The sequence below is a fragment of the Thunnus thynnus genome, chromosome 22 (genome assembly GCF_963924715.1).
Source record: "Thunnus thynnus chromosome 22, fThuThy2.1, whole genome shotgun sequence".
NCBI lineage: Eukaryota > Metazoa > Chordata > Actinopteri > Scombriformes > Scombridae > Thunnus > Thunnus thynnus.
In genome coordinates, this window is record NC_089538.1 from 22,745,255 (window position 1) to 22,761,725 (window position 16,471).

At 39.5% G+C, this 16,471-nt stretch overlaps 1 protein-coding gene across 4 annotated transcripts in view; it reads right to left on the bottom strand.

Annotated features, from left to right (window-relative positions):
• Positions 1 to 1,806: 1,806 nt before the first annotated feature.
• LOC137174992 (F-box/WD repeat-containing protein 7-like) overlaps positions 1,807 to 16,471 on the bottom strand; it is a 40,291-nt gene continuing 25,626 nt past the window's right edge. For all 4 annotated transcript variants that reach the window (XM_067580587.1, XM_067580586.1, XM_067580589.1 and 1 more), the window contains 8 exons: positions 13,871 to 14,007; positions 13,599 to 13,712; positions 9,633 to 9,814; positions 8,754 to 8,979; positions 8,589 to 8,655; positions 6,749 to 6,892; positions 5,395 to 5,544; positions 1,807 to 4,585 (listed from right to left, as the gene is read on the bottom strand). In XM_067580587.1, coding sequence (XP_067436688.1) covers positions 4,452 to 4,585; positions 5,395 to 5,544; positions 6,749 to 6,892; positions 8,589 to 8,655; positions 8,754 to 8,979; positions 9,633 to 9,814; positions 13,599 to 13,712; positions 13,871 to 14,007 — 1,154 coding nt within the window. In that variant the 3' untranslated portion in view covers positions 1,807 to 4,451. The remainder of the gene's footprint in view (positions 4,586 to 5,394; positions 5,545 to 6,748; positions 6,893 to 8,588; positions 8,656 to 8,753; positions 8,980 to 9,632; positions 9,815 to 13,598; positions 13,713 to 13,870; positions 14,008 to 16,471) is intronic.

A 16,471-nucleotide genomic window follows, 5' to 3' on the forward strand; every position in this document is an offset into this window, starting at 1 on the left:
GTCTGAAGGTAACAAACTCCACCTGTCAGCACCTTTAAAACCTTCTAAACATCTGATTTTATCTCATTAATAAACACAAATAAAACAAATTAAATCGTTTAGTCGACACATCGATGATCTGTCAGCGTTGTGATTCAGAGAAACACAAACATCTTAATAATCTTTCTTCTTTCTTTCTCTCCCTGAAGCTTCCTGCTCCTGATGAGGACACAGCCCGCTGCCCTCCGGCACCGTTACCGTGGCAACCTCCACATCAGTTTCTGGGCCAAACAGGCTGGAAACACACAGGATGTGCGACTGCAGTGAGTCTTTTTTTCTTCTTCTTTTAATAAATTCTCTTTTAACTTGTATTCCTCGGGGGAACTTCGGTCTGATTTACATTCACACAGATGCAGCGAGCGGTTCTCTGTGGAGCCGCGGGGGTTCGCTGCCTTGCTCGAAGGCTCCTCGGTGGTGTTTGTGAATCTGACCGATGAGTTATTATCGTTAGTTACAAAGATTTCTTGCTGGACTCGAACCTCAAACTCCTTCCTGTGAAGTTTCCTCTGTAAACTGGAACTAATGATGTGAAAATAGATATTTTCTTGAGAAAGAAGAGCTCGATTTATGCAAATATCACTTTTTTGCACGTTTTTTGCTCATTCAGTTGACCTGCTGGGAACTGACTCATGTTAAAATAAATGTCCTTCCTACATTAAAGTTAAGCTGCAAAAACTATAATAATAAAACCTTTAAAATTGTATTTCTGTCCAGATTAAATCAACTTTTAAATGTTTACTTCTAACTTTCAAACTTCTAAATAAGAGGTCAAATTAATGAGATAAAAACCATCAAATTATGATTATTATATTATTATTAAGAACTTCAAACTCCTTCCTGTGACGTTTCCTTTGTAAACTGGAGCTAATGATGTGAAAATCAATATTTTCTTGAGAGAAAGAAAGGCTCAATTTAAATATTCATTATTAGTTTGTTCATGTCAACTTTATTCTTCATAAACTAAATGATTTTATAGGCAAATATCACTTTTTTGCTCATTCAGTTGACCTGCTGGGTTAAAATAAATGTTCTTCCTCCTTACAATTTTATTTCTGTGCATCTTCCAGATTAAATTAACTTTCAAATGTTTACTTCTAACTTTTAAATTAAACTTCTAAATCAGACGTCAAATTATGAACGTTTCCTTGCCGTAAATGTGTTTTTTCTGTGAACTGAATTTGTTAAATGTTCACAAAAATCTGTTTTAAAACAAGTCAGGAGCCCAAATGAACAGTGAAACCTGTTTTTCTTGTTGTAATCATTCCTCCTGTTCATACTGACCATTAGAAGATCCCTTCATAATGACCTTACAATGGAAGTGATGGAGGACAAAATCCACAGTCCTCCTTCTGTGCAAAAATGTATTTAAAAGTTTATCTGAAGCTAATATGAAGCTTCAGCGTCCAAATGAGTCAAATCAAGTAGATATCTTTCAACGTTACAGTCTTTTTAGTGCCAAAGTTCCTCTTTTTGTTACTATACTTCCACCTGCAGCTCAACAGGGAAACACTGTCCGAGGAAACACAAAGAGGGAATTTGATGCTAAAAAGACTGTAAATGCTTTAAAAACCAGAACAAACAGGAAACATTAGCTTCTCTTCACTTGTAAACAGAAGGACAAAGATGTAAAATGAGCAGAAAACGTCCATCATGTTAAATTATTATTCATAAAAGAGCATCAAGACATTAAAATCTGTGGAAATCAACCAGTAAAACCACTCAGCGCTTTATAAAACTCATCTTTATTGATCCTTTTTCATCCCTCCATCCTCGTTCCACCCGGACAATATTTTTGTTTCTTCTTTATAAAAAGCTGAATATTTACATCCTCTGTTTATTTACACTATTTTACATGATTACATCATCAGGACAGCGTCGCCTCTCCGGAGCCTCACACCTGCAAAAAGGTCAACTTCCAGCCTGAAATACCACTTGTTGCTAGGGGAAATATCACCCGAATCTCTGCTTATTGGCTGGAGGTGTTGCCTGGCAACCACAGCTTATTAGACTAATATCTATCTGGTAAGGGGAGATGTTTTAAATTATTTATCTTTTTCTTTTTTTTTTAATATTTCATAAGCTCAGGAAACATGTGAGGTGACTGTTTAAAGGATTATTTTAAATTCAGCTGTTATATGGAAGCAAAGAAAAGACAAAACTGAAGCTGCAACAATTAATCTGTTAATTATTATAAACTGATGGTTACAACGTCTCCACTGTGAGGATTTGCTGCTTTTCTCCCTTTTTATATCATTTAAAACTGAATCTCTTTGGTTTTTGGACGATACGGTGGAAAACAAACAACAAACAAACAAAAAAAAACATCACAACAAGTGATTTAGTGTTCAGTAAACAGGTTTGGTGATTGTTTTCCTGTCCGTGGCGGAGCTGAGCGCCGTGTTTCAGGTCGCTCAGTTTAGTTTTTCTCGTGTATAAAGTGTAAATTAGTTATTTTTAAAAGTCACAGCTGCTTTTCTCAGTTTCTTTCTTTTAAATAGTGAATTCTGACACAAGACTAAACTATCAGAAGCTTATTTTAGATGCTAACAAGCAAACATCGTTTAAACCAGTGGTTCCCAACTGGGATGATTTTCATTATCAAGTTTTCAATCAGTCAGTTTAACATTTCGTCTATAAAATGCCTCAAAGCGACATTTTAAAGTAGTTTGTTTTGTCCAAAATCCAAAGATCTTGAATTTCCAACAATATAAAAAAGAGAAAACTGCAAATCTCAACATCTGAGAATCTGGAAACAGGAAATATTTGATTTATTTATTTTAATAAATGTCAGTTAATTTTCTGAGCGTAATAAATTGAATGAATTCGACTGTTTCGGCATTTTTCCTAACTCTTAAAAAGAAGTAATATATCTATGGTAAATGGCCAAAAAGTTATTAATTGGGTCTGAAGAGGTTAAATTAATCACAAGAGAAACAACTTTGTGTAATTAAATGTTTTTGTTGTCATGTTCCAGGTTGAGAACAGCTGATCAATCCTCTGCTGACAGATAATCTAAATATTATTGATTGTTTGATCCATTTAAGGTTAAACGTGACTCCTAGTAGTGTCCTTGTGAGTTTTGTACGAGTCCAAGAAAGAGGGAGTGACCTAAAATTTGACCTACAGCGAAGAAAACGGCGGCCAACTGAGCACTCGGCACCGTTTTCTACATTTAATTTCACTTCTGGCGGGATAATAAGTAGCACGAGGACCTACATTACGTTAAAATTGCGCCATAAATCACTGAAACACACGAGTGATTTTAATGTGCAGTAAACCTGTTAAGGTTTATAGAGGTGACAAGCAGCTTGGAGTAATTACATTAATCCTCCTCCTGCCTTTAAAAAACAAAATAACGTTTAAAAAGACGACTGTAAAGCTTGAACACTAGTGAGGGTTTTAAATGTTTTGGATCGTGCAGATGTAAGGCTCTGGTTGTGGCTGATTTTATACAAGTTGAGGGAAACTACTTTTAATTCCCAGAATCCACCGGTGACGTTCAGGGTTTCACCGGCTGAAATGGCGTCCAGCAGTTTGTTCAAGCTTCCCACAAAAAAACCGACATATGTTACAGTACTGCAGGGCCGAAACACAAAAACGTACATTTAAAGGCAACGGAGACGATTATAGCGGGAAAAAAACCAACAAACATCCACTCTGATAAAACGGCTGCTGGTATGAAAACAATACTGACTGAATATGAGGTTCTTTTAGCGACGTTGTTCATCTCTGTTGCCTCTAAAAGTGTCTCTGGTGGCCTTCACGATTTGGTACATTTGGATTGGTTGGTTTAAAACAGCGTTGTTGACCTTCCTCATTGGTTAGCAGCAATAAAAGTCAATGCCCTCCTCGTCTCCCATTGGTTACATTCAACCATCATCTTGACTGTTTATAAATCCGTCGTTTTCTATAAAAAATCCGTCTTCTTCTTCTTCTTCGAGCCGTTCCGTATATCCATCCGTGTCTGTTAAACATTCACTTGTTGTCATAGAAACCATTTACATCCATGTTTCAGTCTGTCGTTTGGCGCCACAGCTCCGGGCTGATGGTCGTTTTAGTCCGTCCCGACTGCGGCAAACAGTTTGTTTGTTTTTTTTTAATTTTGGCAGAATCAGTGCAGCCGTGTTTCGTTGCACGTTTATCTTCCATCATTTTGGCTGTTTTTTGTGAATCGTTTCTTCATGAATTGTGTTTCCAGGGTTTTTGGAGGCTTTTTGTTGAATTAAAACAGCCAATCAGGACGTAACATTCATACCTGTCTTGACTGTTGTTGGACAAACTGGATCCAGTCGTGACTTTGGTCAAAGAAGTCAGTGTTTGTTTCCTTTTTTTTTTAGAAAATAAAATCCTTTTTCCTCGTCATCGTCATCGCCGTTCCTTTAGCTCTGTTCGATGACATCACTCCCTCCTCCTCAGTCCGTCTCTTTTTTCCTGTCGTCCAGGTCGAAGTCCAGCACCAGCAGTTTGGTTTCCTCCGTGCCGTTCCTGCTGCCGGCGGCGCACACAAGCCGAGTGTCTGACGCCCTGATCCGCCAAACCACACCGCCTGTCGAGAAAAGACGACGCGTGATTGAAGTTAAAGTACCAATACAGCAATGTAAAAATACTCCATTACAAGTAAAAGTACATAAGTATTATGAGCTTGATGTAGTTAAAGTATTGCAGTAAAAGTACATAAGTATTATGAGCTTGATGTAGTTAAAGTATTGCAGTAAAAGTACATAAGTATTATGAGCTTGATGTAGTTAAAGTATTGCAGTAAAAGTAGTGGTTTGGTCCCTCTGACTGATATATTATTATATATGACATCATTAGATTATTAATAGTGAAGCATCAGTGTTAGAGCAGCATGTTACTGTTGTAGCTGCTGGAGGTGGAGCTAGTTTACACTACTTTATATACAGTTAGCTAGTTTAGTCCAGTGGTTCCCAACCTAGGGGTCGGGGCCCTCCAAAGGGTCAGCAGATAAATCTGAGGGGTGGTGAGATGATTAATGGGAGAGGAAAGAAGATAAAACAAAGTTCTGATACACAAATCTGTTTTCAGTTTTTGGACTTTTTCTCTAATCTTTGATTTTTGCTGAAATATTGGATCATTTGAACATTTATTGAAATGAAAGCATGTGAGAAGTTTAGAGGGAAAAATCACTATTTGGTGGAGCTGTTAACAACTCATAGACATGTGAAATGTGACCCCGACTACACACTGCTTTTTGTAAGACGTCAAAAGCCAAAAAGGTTGGAAACCACTGGTTTCACCTTTAACAATGTGTTGTATTTTAAAAGCTTGTTATATTATCCATTGTGTCAAATCTTCATCTGAAAAGTAACTAAAGCTGTCAAATAATGTCGTTACCTGATCCTCGGCTCTGCAGCGCCACCACGTCCCGCAGCCAGGCTCCGGTCCGCAGGTCCCACAGTTTGACCGTCCCGTCGTCAGAGCTGGACAGAACCAGACCTCTGCAGAACTGCAGACACGTCACCGCCGACTGGTGCTTGTTGGGACCTGAAGGAGACACATCATCACACTGTGACCTCTGACCTCGGATCTCCTCACCACGGCAACCAACAGTCTCACACACTTAGACAAACTCATCACCACTGGAGCAGCTTCTTCTACAGCAGCAACGTTCAGCTCTGTGTTCATTTTATTTTTCATGATTTATTCTAATCTTTCTCACCAAATATCTCAACTATAAATGCTAAAAACATTAAATTTGGTCAACATGGTCGTTATAAAATGGCACCAACAGCGCCACCGTGTCACCAGTTGTTGACGATTTTGTGACCATCGAGTCTCTAATAAGTCGACTCATGACGTGACGATAATGTTCTGTAAACTGGTTGTTTTGTCCAGTCAAACACCCAAAATATATTCAACTTACAATGATATAAAACAAAAAAGCAGAAAATTCTCACACTTGAGACGCTCTAACCAGAGAATATTTGGCTTTAATAATTAATTGTTTATCAATATAATTGTCAATTAAGTTTTAATTTCAAGGTTTGTGCTGGTGGTGCATGACGACCACTAGAGGGCAGAAAGACTACAAAACGTTCTCTCAGAAACAAAACCTGAGATATTATTGGGCTTATCAAGTTATTATGCACCAGTAAGCATCCAGTAGAGTTATCAACCCTCTGGAGTCAAACTGGTTTTCTCTTTGTGAAGATTAATTTAATAATTTAAAAGCCGCAGTTTTGACTGATGTCCAACAGTAAACACATTGTGTCACTTCCTGTTAGTATAAAATGGTTTTAAATATGTTAATTTCTTATATACTAACTGCAAAAACAATATGCTGCAACGATTAGTCGATTAATTCAACTTTTTTTAAGCAAAAATGAAAAAAACACATTAGATGGTTTCATCTGTTTGTCATTTATGACAGTAAACTGATCGTCTTTGGGTTTTAAACACTTCAGGATGTCACTTTTTAACAGATATTTTTCACTTATTTCTGACATTTTATAGAGAACAACACACTTGTTTCTCTTCTTGTTTTCCCCTCATCCCTCTGCTTCCTGTCTTTCTCCTGGCGGACTGCAGACTTTTGGTGTCGGTGTGTTTTAGTGCTGAGTCAGCGACGAGATGGATCACACACACACACACACACACACACACACAGTAACTCTCAACCCTCAAGCTGCTCTCATTGTTTTCTCTTGACACGTAACCTCGGAGGAATGTTATTGTTTCTCCGTCTCACCTTGCAGCGTGTGCAGACACTGTCCCGTCCTCACGTCCCACACTCGGACCGTGGAGTCGGCGTTCCCGGACACCAGGACGTTGTCGCGCAGCTCCATGCCGCTGGTCAGCGACTGGTGGCCGGTCAGCGTGTGGACACACCCACCTGGAGATGACACACACACACACACATGTACTATGATGTGATGTTGTGATTCTTTGTTAGGAAAAAAAAGGAAAATCTTGATAAAAAGATGTTGATGTTATGAAAAGAAGGAGTCGTCTGATCTCAGAGGACGAGACAATCAGGAGATCAGATGTTGTTTTTGACTGTTTATAGCAGTTAGTCAGCTTTCAAAGTGTTTTCATAGTTCAGTTTAAGCTCCAGGAGTTTCTGAAGACTGAAGAAATGAATAAATGACGAGTGAAAATGAATCGTCTGTCAAACAGCCAATAATTACCGCCGTCAGAGACGATGAGGAGCTCGAACTGACGCACACGTTCAGTCTGAGAAATGCTAACTGTCAGCGAAAATCACCCCGATGCTTCTAAACAGGCTGACGGGAGAGACTGTGATTGATGGACGAATGTCAAGTTTAAAGATGAATTCACAGAGAACAATTTGTCTTTCTGAGTTTTATTACAATAAACAGAGTTCACATTTGCATATGTGGATCTGTATAAAGTTCAGTGTTGCCGCGTGCGTCAGTCTAATAGGTTTCTTCTGATTAATTTAACATTTTTGTCATATTTATCTCTGGGGAGTTTTTTTCAGTCTTCTGGGAATTAAAGAGCTGAGAGCTGAATTCTTATCTGCGTTTCCTCCCTGAAAGCTTTCCTCTCTCTCTGCCTCCGTCTAATGAGAAGTTACAGTTACGGCGACCGAGTCCCGCAGCTCACCTTTGATCACACCTGGTGGGAACGTTTTCACACGAGAAGCAGAAAGTCTTATGATGTGCTTTTGGGTATTAAAGGCAGAATAACATAAAGTTTCCTTTTCAACAAGCTACACAAATGTTGGATTTAATCATTCCTCCTGTTCATACTGACCGTTAGAAGATCCCTTCATAATGACCTTACAGTGGAAGTGATGGGGGACAAAATTTATTTAAAAGTTTATCTGAAGCTAATATGAAGCTTCAGCGTCCAAATGAGTCAAATCAAGTAGATATCTTTCAACGTTACAGTCTTTTTAGTGCCAAAGTTCCTCTTTTTGTTACTATACTTCCACCTGCAGCTCAACAGGGAAACACTGATGCTAAAAAGACTTTAAATTAGACAATAATCTAACCTTTAATATGGTTTTATGAAAGCACTACTGTTGAAGTTACATGAATAAACATTTTATTTAATAGCAATGTCTCCTCTACTGAAGCAACGACTTATTTTATCTTTAACATCACAATTCAATCATATCCGTAACGTTAACTCCTCTTATGGAGTGCAGAGCAAAGTTTTAGTGAGCAGGCGTTTGGAGAACAGAGATGCAGCGTTTCAGATCCACAGAAAAGAGACGACAAACTGGTTTGTAATTAAGGATTTAGCCAATGAACCAGTATGAACATGAGGAACCATTACAGCGAGAAAAACCTGTTTCGACGTTCATTTGGTTTCCTGACTGATGATTTAAGACACACCTATGAAATTATAAACCCGTCCTTTAATGGTTTTATTTCTCTTTTATGAGAGAAAAGGCTTCAGGCATGAGAACTCTTCTTCTCCTGGGATTAATTGAATCTCAGGGAAAGTTTCCCAGAAATACCAGTTTGAAGTGTGTTGTATCTTCAAAAAGAGGGGGCTTATATTCTGGCCAATACGGTATTTATTCTACTCATGTCTGGGCTGAACAGAGAGATCAGTACCTGTTTCTGCGTCCCAGACTCTGATTGAAGTGTCCAGCGAGCCGCTCACCACAAACACGCCATCAAACTGCAGAAGAAGAAGAAGAAGTCGTTTAATTTACTGAAATATCAACGACACGCAGCTGTGTGACAGTCGGTTAGTGTGTTTTGTGTGTGTGTGTGTACCTGCAGCGAGTACACTCGGTTGGTGTGTCCCTGCAGCGTGTGCAGACACGCCTCCGTCTCGGGGTCCCACACCTTCACCATGTAGTCGTAGCCGCCTGACACCACGCGCCGGCCGTCGTACTGAACGCAGCGCACCGCCGCCACGTGGCCCGTCAGCACGTGCTCGCAGCGGCCCGTCGACACGTCCCACACACGCAGCGTGGTGTCCCGGGAGCCCGACACCACCCTGACAGACGACGAAGAAGAAGAAGAAGAAGAAGAAGAAGAAGAGGAGGGGTGTTACATCACTGCAGCGTCATCCAATCAAATCAGTTCGATTCTGTGTTTCATTAGCATGAAAGTTGAATACAAGGTTGTGTGTGTGTGTGTGTGTGTGTGTGTGTGTGTGTGTGTGTGTGTTGCTGTTGTGACCCAGTTTCATCATTTCTGTACTTCATGTGTGTATTTTTAGTGTGTATTTGCATTAATGTCTATTTGCAATGTAAATGTGTGTGTGTTGGTGTTTGTGTACTGTGTATTTATTATTGTGTATTTGTGTTTATGTGTTGTCTGTATTTATTGTGTTAGCGTTAATTTATGTATATTTATTAATGTATGCGTGTGTAATTAGTGTGTGTGTGTATTTTGATGTGTTTGTGCTACAGGTGTGTTTATGTGTGTGTGTGTGTGTATTCATGGATGTTCATATATAATTAATGCACTACATTAATGTTATGCTTGTTACCGTGGAGATGAGCAGTAAGCAGTGTGTGTGCCATTAAAGTATATGAATCTTTGTGTGTGTGTGTGTGTGTGTGTGTGTGTGTGTCCTGGTCGTCATGGAAATCAATGCAGCAAAATGTTAGGTGTTCCTAAAGTGAGAGAGAGGGAGAGTTTTACCGGTTGCCGTGGAGATGCATGCAGCGCACGGTGGACGTGTGTCCGTACAGCGTGTGGACACACTCTCCGCTCTCGGCGTCCCACACCCGAAGCGTCCGGTCGGTGGAGCCGCTGATCACCGTGGCGACCGCCATCTGACTGCACCACACCCCGCCGGTGTGACCCGTCAACGTCCGCAGACACTGAGAGACAGAAAAGACAAACGTTAATGAGCAATTACTCGATTAATTAGATGATCTAAAGACTCAGTGTAACGTTTACAGGTCAGAGGTCACCGTCGCCACAGCTGACAACCACAGGATGGCGTTTATTGTTAAAACCAGCAGTAGAAGAAGTGACAACACTGTAAAAACACCTCGTTAAGAGTATAATTCATGTATTCAAAGTATTACTGCAGGAAAACAAGTATCAGTAGAATCAACAAACTGTATCAAACAGTAAAAGTATTAATTATTATTGATTAGATATTATATAACTGTTTTATTATCAGTAATACATTAATTGTGATTTAACATCCTAAAAACACTGTTGAACCAACAACGGACAGTTTAAAAAAACACAATTATTCTACTGATAATAATTATAAACTGAAGTTTCAGTTGAACAAACTGTCATCTCTGTAAAAAGTTTGTTTCTCTGAATCTCATTATAGATTATCTTTGTAAACTGCCCACCAGTAACTAGTCATTTTAATTTTATTTTAATTACTTTGTGTATATGGTCGTCTGCTATTGTGTGTAATCTCATATTTTAGTTTTTCTCTCTTTCCTTTTAATAGTTTTTCTACTTTTCTAACTGAGTGAGTTCTGCATCAGAGTCTGTTTTTTTTGCGTCTCTCCATCACATTTTTCTGTGTGCATCAGTTTGTATCTTTTGTATTTGTCTCCAACTACTGAAGTCTGGGGATTTATAAATGAACGGCCGCTAACAAACCTACGTCTCTTATACTTTGTCAAGGACAGACGTCAGTAGAAATGACGCTCCGTCTCCTCCATAGTGAACATAGTGTCACTGTAAATATGAAGGGCCGCTGTAAAGACTTTAGATTGCATGATCTGCAATGCAGGTTTTTTTAAAACTCTAATTGTTTCCACTCAGTTTTAACAATGAAAGCAGGCAGATTGTCCTCAGTCTCAACGAGTGAAGCATTTAGAGACCTGTGAGTTTATTTTTGCATATGTGGAAACAAATATTTTTTAATCTGGCACCTACAGTACTCACTACGACTATCAAAGGTAAAAATATCACAGTGTTATCATGATAATCGTCCTGCTATTAGTGTCCAAATATAGTTTTATTTTGGTTTTACTCATTGAACAGTCGTCTGTATGTTGCAGTTTTGTTGGACTTTTTTATAAGAAATAACATCAGAACCAGTTGAAACAGAAGCAGCTCAGTGTGTGTTACAGTCTGCGCACACACCTTCACATTTTGGAAATTCATGTAGCCTCGAGCCGCTAACTACACCCGACTTTAATGTTAGAAACACAGCGAACAGGAAATACGAGCCGGAGCATCGTCAAAGTCTGTTTTATTCACGCACATCAAACTCGAGAGTCTTCTGGGAAAAACACTGTTTTCCATCTTTCTCTCTCTCTTTTGTCAGAGTGTGTGTTTAAAAGTGTGTGTGTGTCAATATTTGTTCCACTTTCACAGCTGAACCTTGAAGGACACACACACACACACACACACGGAGAGAGAGAGAGAGCAGTTTCACCTTGAAGGTGTTGTAGTGGTGGTTGCCGTGGCAACAGAGGGAAACTTTGCCTTGGCAACTGTTGCAGAGACAACAGAGGAGATACTGCAGCTATCAGACAGTTACTGCACGATTATCAGCAGCAGCATACAAACTGTGTGTCTGTGTGTGTGTGTGTCTGTGTGTGTGTGTGTGTGTGTGTGTGTCTCTCTGTGTGTGTGTGTGTGTGTGTGTGTGTGTGTGTGTGTGTGTGTGTGTGTCTGTGTGTGTGTGTGTGTGTATGTGTGTGTGTCTGTGTGTGTGTGTGTGTCTGTGTGTGTGTGTGTGTGTGTGTGTGTGTGTCTGTGTGTGTGTGTGTGTGTGTGTGTGTCTGTGTGTGTGTGTGTGTGTGTGTGTGTGTGTGTGTGTAGTGAACCTGTCATCACTTACTGCCAATAAAGATAAACTAAATTAAATTGTGTTGAATTTTACAGTCAGTCATCCCTTCAGGCAACAAGATGTGTGTGTTTTTCTTTCTGCAGGCAGCACACACACACACACACACACACACACACACACACACACACACACACACACACACACACACACACACACATTACTGGGCAGGTCCAGGCGGAGGAGAGAGCAGGTGTGTCTACTGGAAGAATGTTTCAACCGAAACCCGACAGACACGCTCGGCGGTGTGTGTGTGTGGGTGTTTTCTTTAACAGCCTGATGATGTTCGATACAAGATGAGAGTAAAGACAGGAAGTGTGTGTGTGTGACCTCTGAAATACACATACAGCAGGGTCCTAAAGTCTGAGACCACTTGGGAACGTGGTCTCGGACTTTAGGACCCTGCTGTAAACAAAGAGTCTTATGAGAAACACAGGTTGTGGATGTGGTTGCCTCAGGCTGCGTCAATGTGTGTTTTAGTGAATGTGTGTTTAAACAACACACCCCGACTAACACAACTGGTCCGCCTGCTTCTACTCTATTGTATTCTATTATATTCTATTATACTCTATTGTATTCTATTATATTCTATTATATTCTATTGTTCTGGTCCATATGAGCTTCATAGTTGATCTTACGAAGGACACGTGGGCCTCGACAGAAAGCGTCTCTCTGTCAATAAAAAGAGGCTGAGAGGAGATTCAGTAAATCAGTTAATAATTTCAATCCTCCTTCTAGAGGAAGTAGTCGGTTCCAGCTTTTCTCTGTTTTAGATTATCGTGAACTGAACAGCTTTTGTTTTGTTTTTTAACTGATGATCAGATGAAATAAGACGTCTGAAGACGTCACGTCGGGCTCTGGGAGGCTTTAACGGACGTGTGTCGCTGTTTTATGACATAATAAAGGACAAAAAGATCGTTTGTATAATCAGGAATATAACTAATATAACTATTAAAGTGGTTCCTGCTGCGTGAAATTATTACTTTACTCAAATGTTTGCTTGTTATTTTTTATTGTGAAATACAGGATCCTGTCTTCTCTTCTGACCTCTTCAAGTCTTTTAAATTATATAAACAAAGAAGGAAAAATCCACGTTTCCATGGCTGCAACTAACGATTATTTTCATGATTAGTCGATTAGTTGTTTGGTCCGAGATGCAACCTAAAATGTATTTTTTTGTCCCGACCAACACTCGACAACTCAAAAATATTTAGTTTACTGTCACAGAAAACTGAAGAAACCAGAAAATATTCACATTTAAGAAGCTTTAAGAAGAGAAGTTTAGAATTTTTTCCATAAAAAATGACTCAAAACCGTCAGAAAAATCGATTATCATAATAGTTGGTGATGCATTTATTAATCGTTGCAGCTCTAGTTGTGTCCACACTAAGTCTGGTGTGACACCTGAATGTTGGTACTTAAGTAGAATTTAATTACTTAAACAAAGAAGCCAAATGTTTAACGTTGTTTAAACACAAAATTAGGATTAAAACAACTAAAAATCTGACAAACGTTTAACGTTAACTTTCAATACTTGATAGTTTTTGGCTTTAAGTCATTTCAGTGCCAAAAAAAGTAGAAACACAGGATCAATATTTGACATCACGGCTGCTATAAATAAAATAACTGCTTGTAGAAATAAAATATGATCAGTATTTGATCAAACACGTAGACATAATCCCCCGTCTGTCCCTCTAATTTACACAAACGTGTGTTTACAGCTGAAGCAGCAGAAAACATTCATCTACATAATCAATACATCTGTCTACACACACACACACACACACACACACACACACACACACACACACACACACACACACACAGCGTCCCACCTTGCCGGTGATGGCTGACCAGACTTTGAGCGTGTTGTCGTCGGAGCCGCTGACGATCAGGTCGCCGCTGAACTGGAGACACGTGATCACATGATCGTCGTGACCTTTCAACACCTACAGAGAGACGGAAACAGATTTTAACGGCGATTTAACGACACTCAGTCTCATCAAACACACGCCGGTCAGCTGAGTCGGTGTGTGTGTGTGTGTGTGTGTGTGTGTGTGTGTGTGTGTGTGTGTGTGTGTGTGTGTGTGTGTGTGTGTAAATGTACCATGGGCTCCCGGGTGTCCCCCTTCCTCCAGTTGTTTTCTATGCGGTGTTGTCTAATGTAGGCCGACTTCCACGGACTGACCGCCACGGCTGGCCGCACACACTTGCTGCGACGAGATGACGAACACTCTGATATACCTGAAGAGAAGATGAGAGAGAGAGAAATCTAATCAAAGAGCTTCTCAAGACCCCAATTAGAGAGGACACATATTCTGCATATTTCCAGCTCTAAATTTATATTCTGGGGCCCTACTGGAATATATTTGCATGATTTATAGTTAAAAACTCCTTGTTTATCTTCTACTGGCTCCTCATGCAGCCGCTCAGTTCAGCCTCTGTCTGAAACAGGCAGTTTTAGCTCCTGATATCAGCTCATTGGTAGGAAAACCGGTCACGTACACAGCGTTCAGAGCAGATTGAAGCCTTGACTTTTGACTTGCAGGAACATAGATAACATAGATATCAATATCAATCACAGTAATTTCATTCTTAGTGCATTTGTTGTCATTTAAAAACAGTGAACAGTTTAATTAACGTGGTTTAAGCTAACATTAGCTGGTGTAGCTTCATAGAAATCACTGTCAGATATTCTTATGACTACAACAGCTGTTTAATCAATCATTAGTTAATCAATAACATTAGTTACTAAGTCCAATCTATTAGTTGTTTGGTCCATAAACTGTCAGAAAATGGTGAAACATGTCCAAGATGCAACCTAAAACGTATTTTTTTGTCCCGACCAACAGTCGACAACACAAAGATATTCAGTTTACTGTCATAAAAAGACTAAAGAAACCAGAAAATATTCACATTTAAGAAGCTGGAATCAGAGAATTTGGACGTTTTTGACTTTTGACTTATGTTAAAAACTCCTATTAACTCTCTCCAGTGGGCTTTGAGCTACATGCTAACTTGCTAAAGAGTTCAGCTGAAAGAAATATTGAACTATTTCAGTCTGTTTGGACATTTTTTCTTAAAGAATGACGACTAATCAATCATCAAATAGTTGGTGATTAATTTATTAGTTGACAACTAATAGTATGAGGTATAAACGCTAACGTTAGCTGCTTTAGTTTCACTGGTAACTAGCTAACATAAGTTTAGTTTTACCATCATAAAACAAGCCCACCATGGCTACTGTCACTGTTACTGGTGTGACTGTGGTGTAGTTGAATCGTATCTACTGTGGTTTTACTGGTATGACCTCACTGTTACTGACATCATCGCTCCTTTCATTAATATGGAGCTGGCGTGCGGCTAATGCAGGCTAACTGCATTCATATTCTCACTGAGTTCTGGCTAATGTCAACACTGTTCCCATTGGTATGACAGAAGTGTAGCACAAATACAAATTAGCCTCATTTGTGAAGCCGGTGAGCTGCAGTTAACGCTGGCTTCATTAGTATGGCTGTGGTGTGGCGCTAACGCTAGGTAGTCTCATTGGTATGGCTGCCGAGTGCTGGCAGTGATTCTCGGCTGACTGGCAGAAAGCCCAGAGAGAAACACACACACACACACACACACACACACACACACACACAGCCACTGCATTGCGCTGAATGAAGGAGGAGTGACTGACTGTGTAGCTGTATTTGCATGTTACACTCGGTTTAGAAAGCACTATACATCCAGTAAGCTCCTGTCTCTATTTGTATCCTGTTTTTCATATTTCCCCCTGTGAAAACACTGGAAACCACACCTACAGAGAGTCTCTGCTCAGGCACCACATGATGAACTCTCTCAGTCAGAACAGAGGATACAACAGCTTTTCCTCGTTTTGAAGGATTAAGGAGAGGATTCATCACCATTTGCCAAAAAACAAAAGAGAGACCAAAAGAGAGACCCAAAGGAGAATGAAGAGGAGGAAAAGGAAGGAGGCAGATCTGCACAGTTAATGATACATTATTATAATTCTGGCTTCCACAATTAAAGGATAAGTCTGGTGATGTATAACAAATATATAATATTAAATAAACCCAATGAAAATACCCAAAACACAGCTGGCAACAAATGCACTATTTACTGCTGTTTTAGTAACGTTTATAAAAACTAAAGTGACCAGATGGAAATTATTTACTTACTATTTGCAATTCAAATCATCAAAATGCAAAAAAAACTCTTTTTTTTCTGTTTCTTGAGACTCATGATGTCTCAAACACTGACATCATGAGTTCAAACCTCCAACACATTTTCACCCAAGACATTTTTGACTTGAAACTAACCAAATTCTGCAATTTTTCCTTTTGCTAATTTAGAAAACAAACACAGAATCAAACCTTTTTATTAATAAATCTTACCTACTCACTTAGGTCTTCCAACCAAAACCTGTTGGCCGTACCACGTGCCAAACTAAAAACCAAAGGTGTTTTTGCTGCCCTGACACCCAGACTTCCATCAGATCAGCTGAATCTGTTGACTGTTTCACCTAAACACCTAAAAAACCTACTTTTTTTAGAACGGCTTTCTCATAACATTTCATCAATTCAAGTGTGTGCTCTGGTGATTGCTGTATGTGTTCTTGAATGTGTCTTTCATGGTTTTTGTGTCCTATTTTCTTTGTGTCCCAACGTCACTGTAAAGCACTTTGTAACCTGTGTTAAAA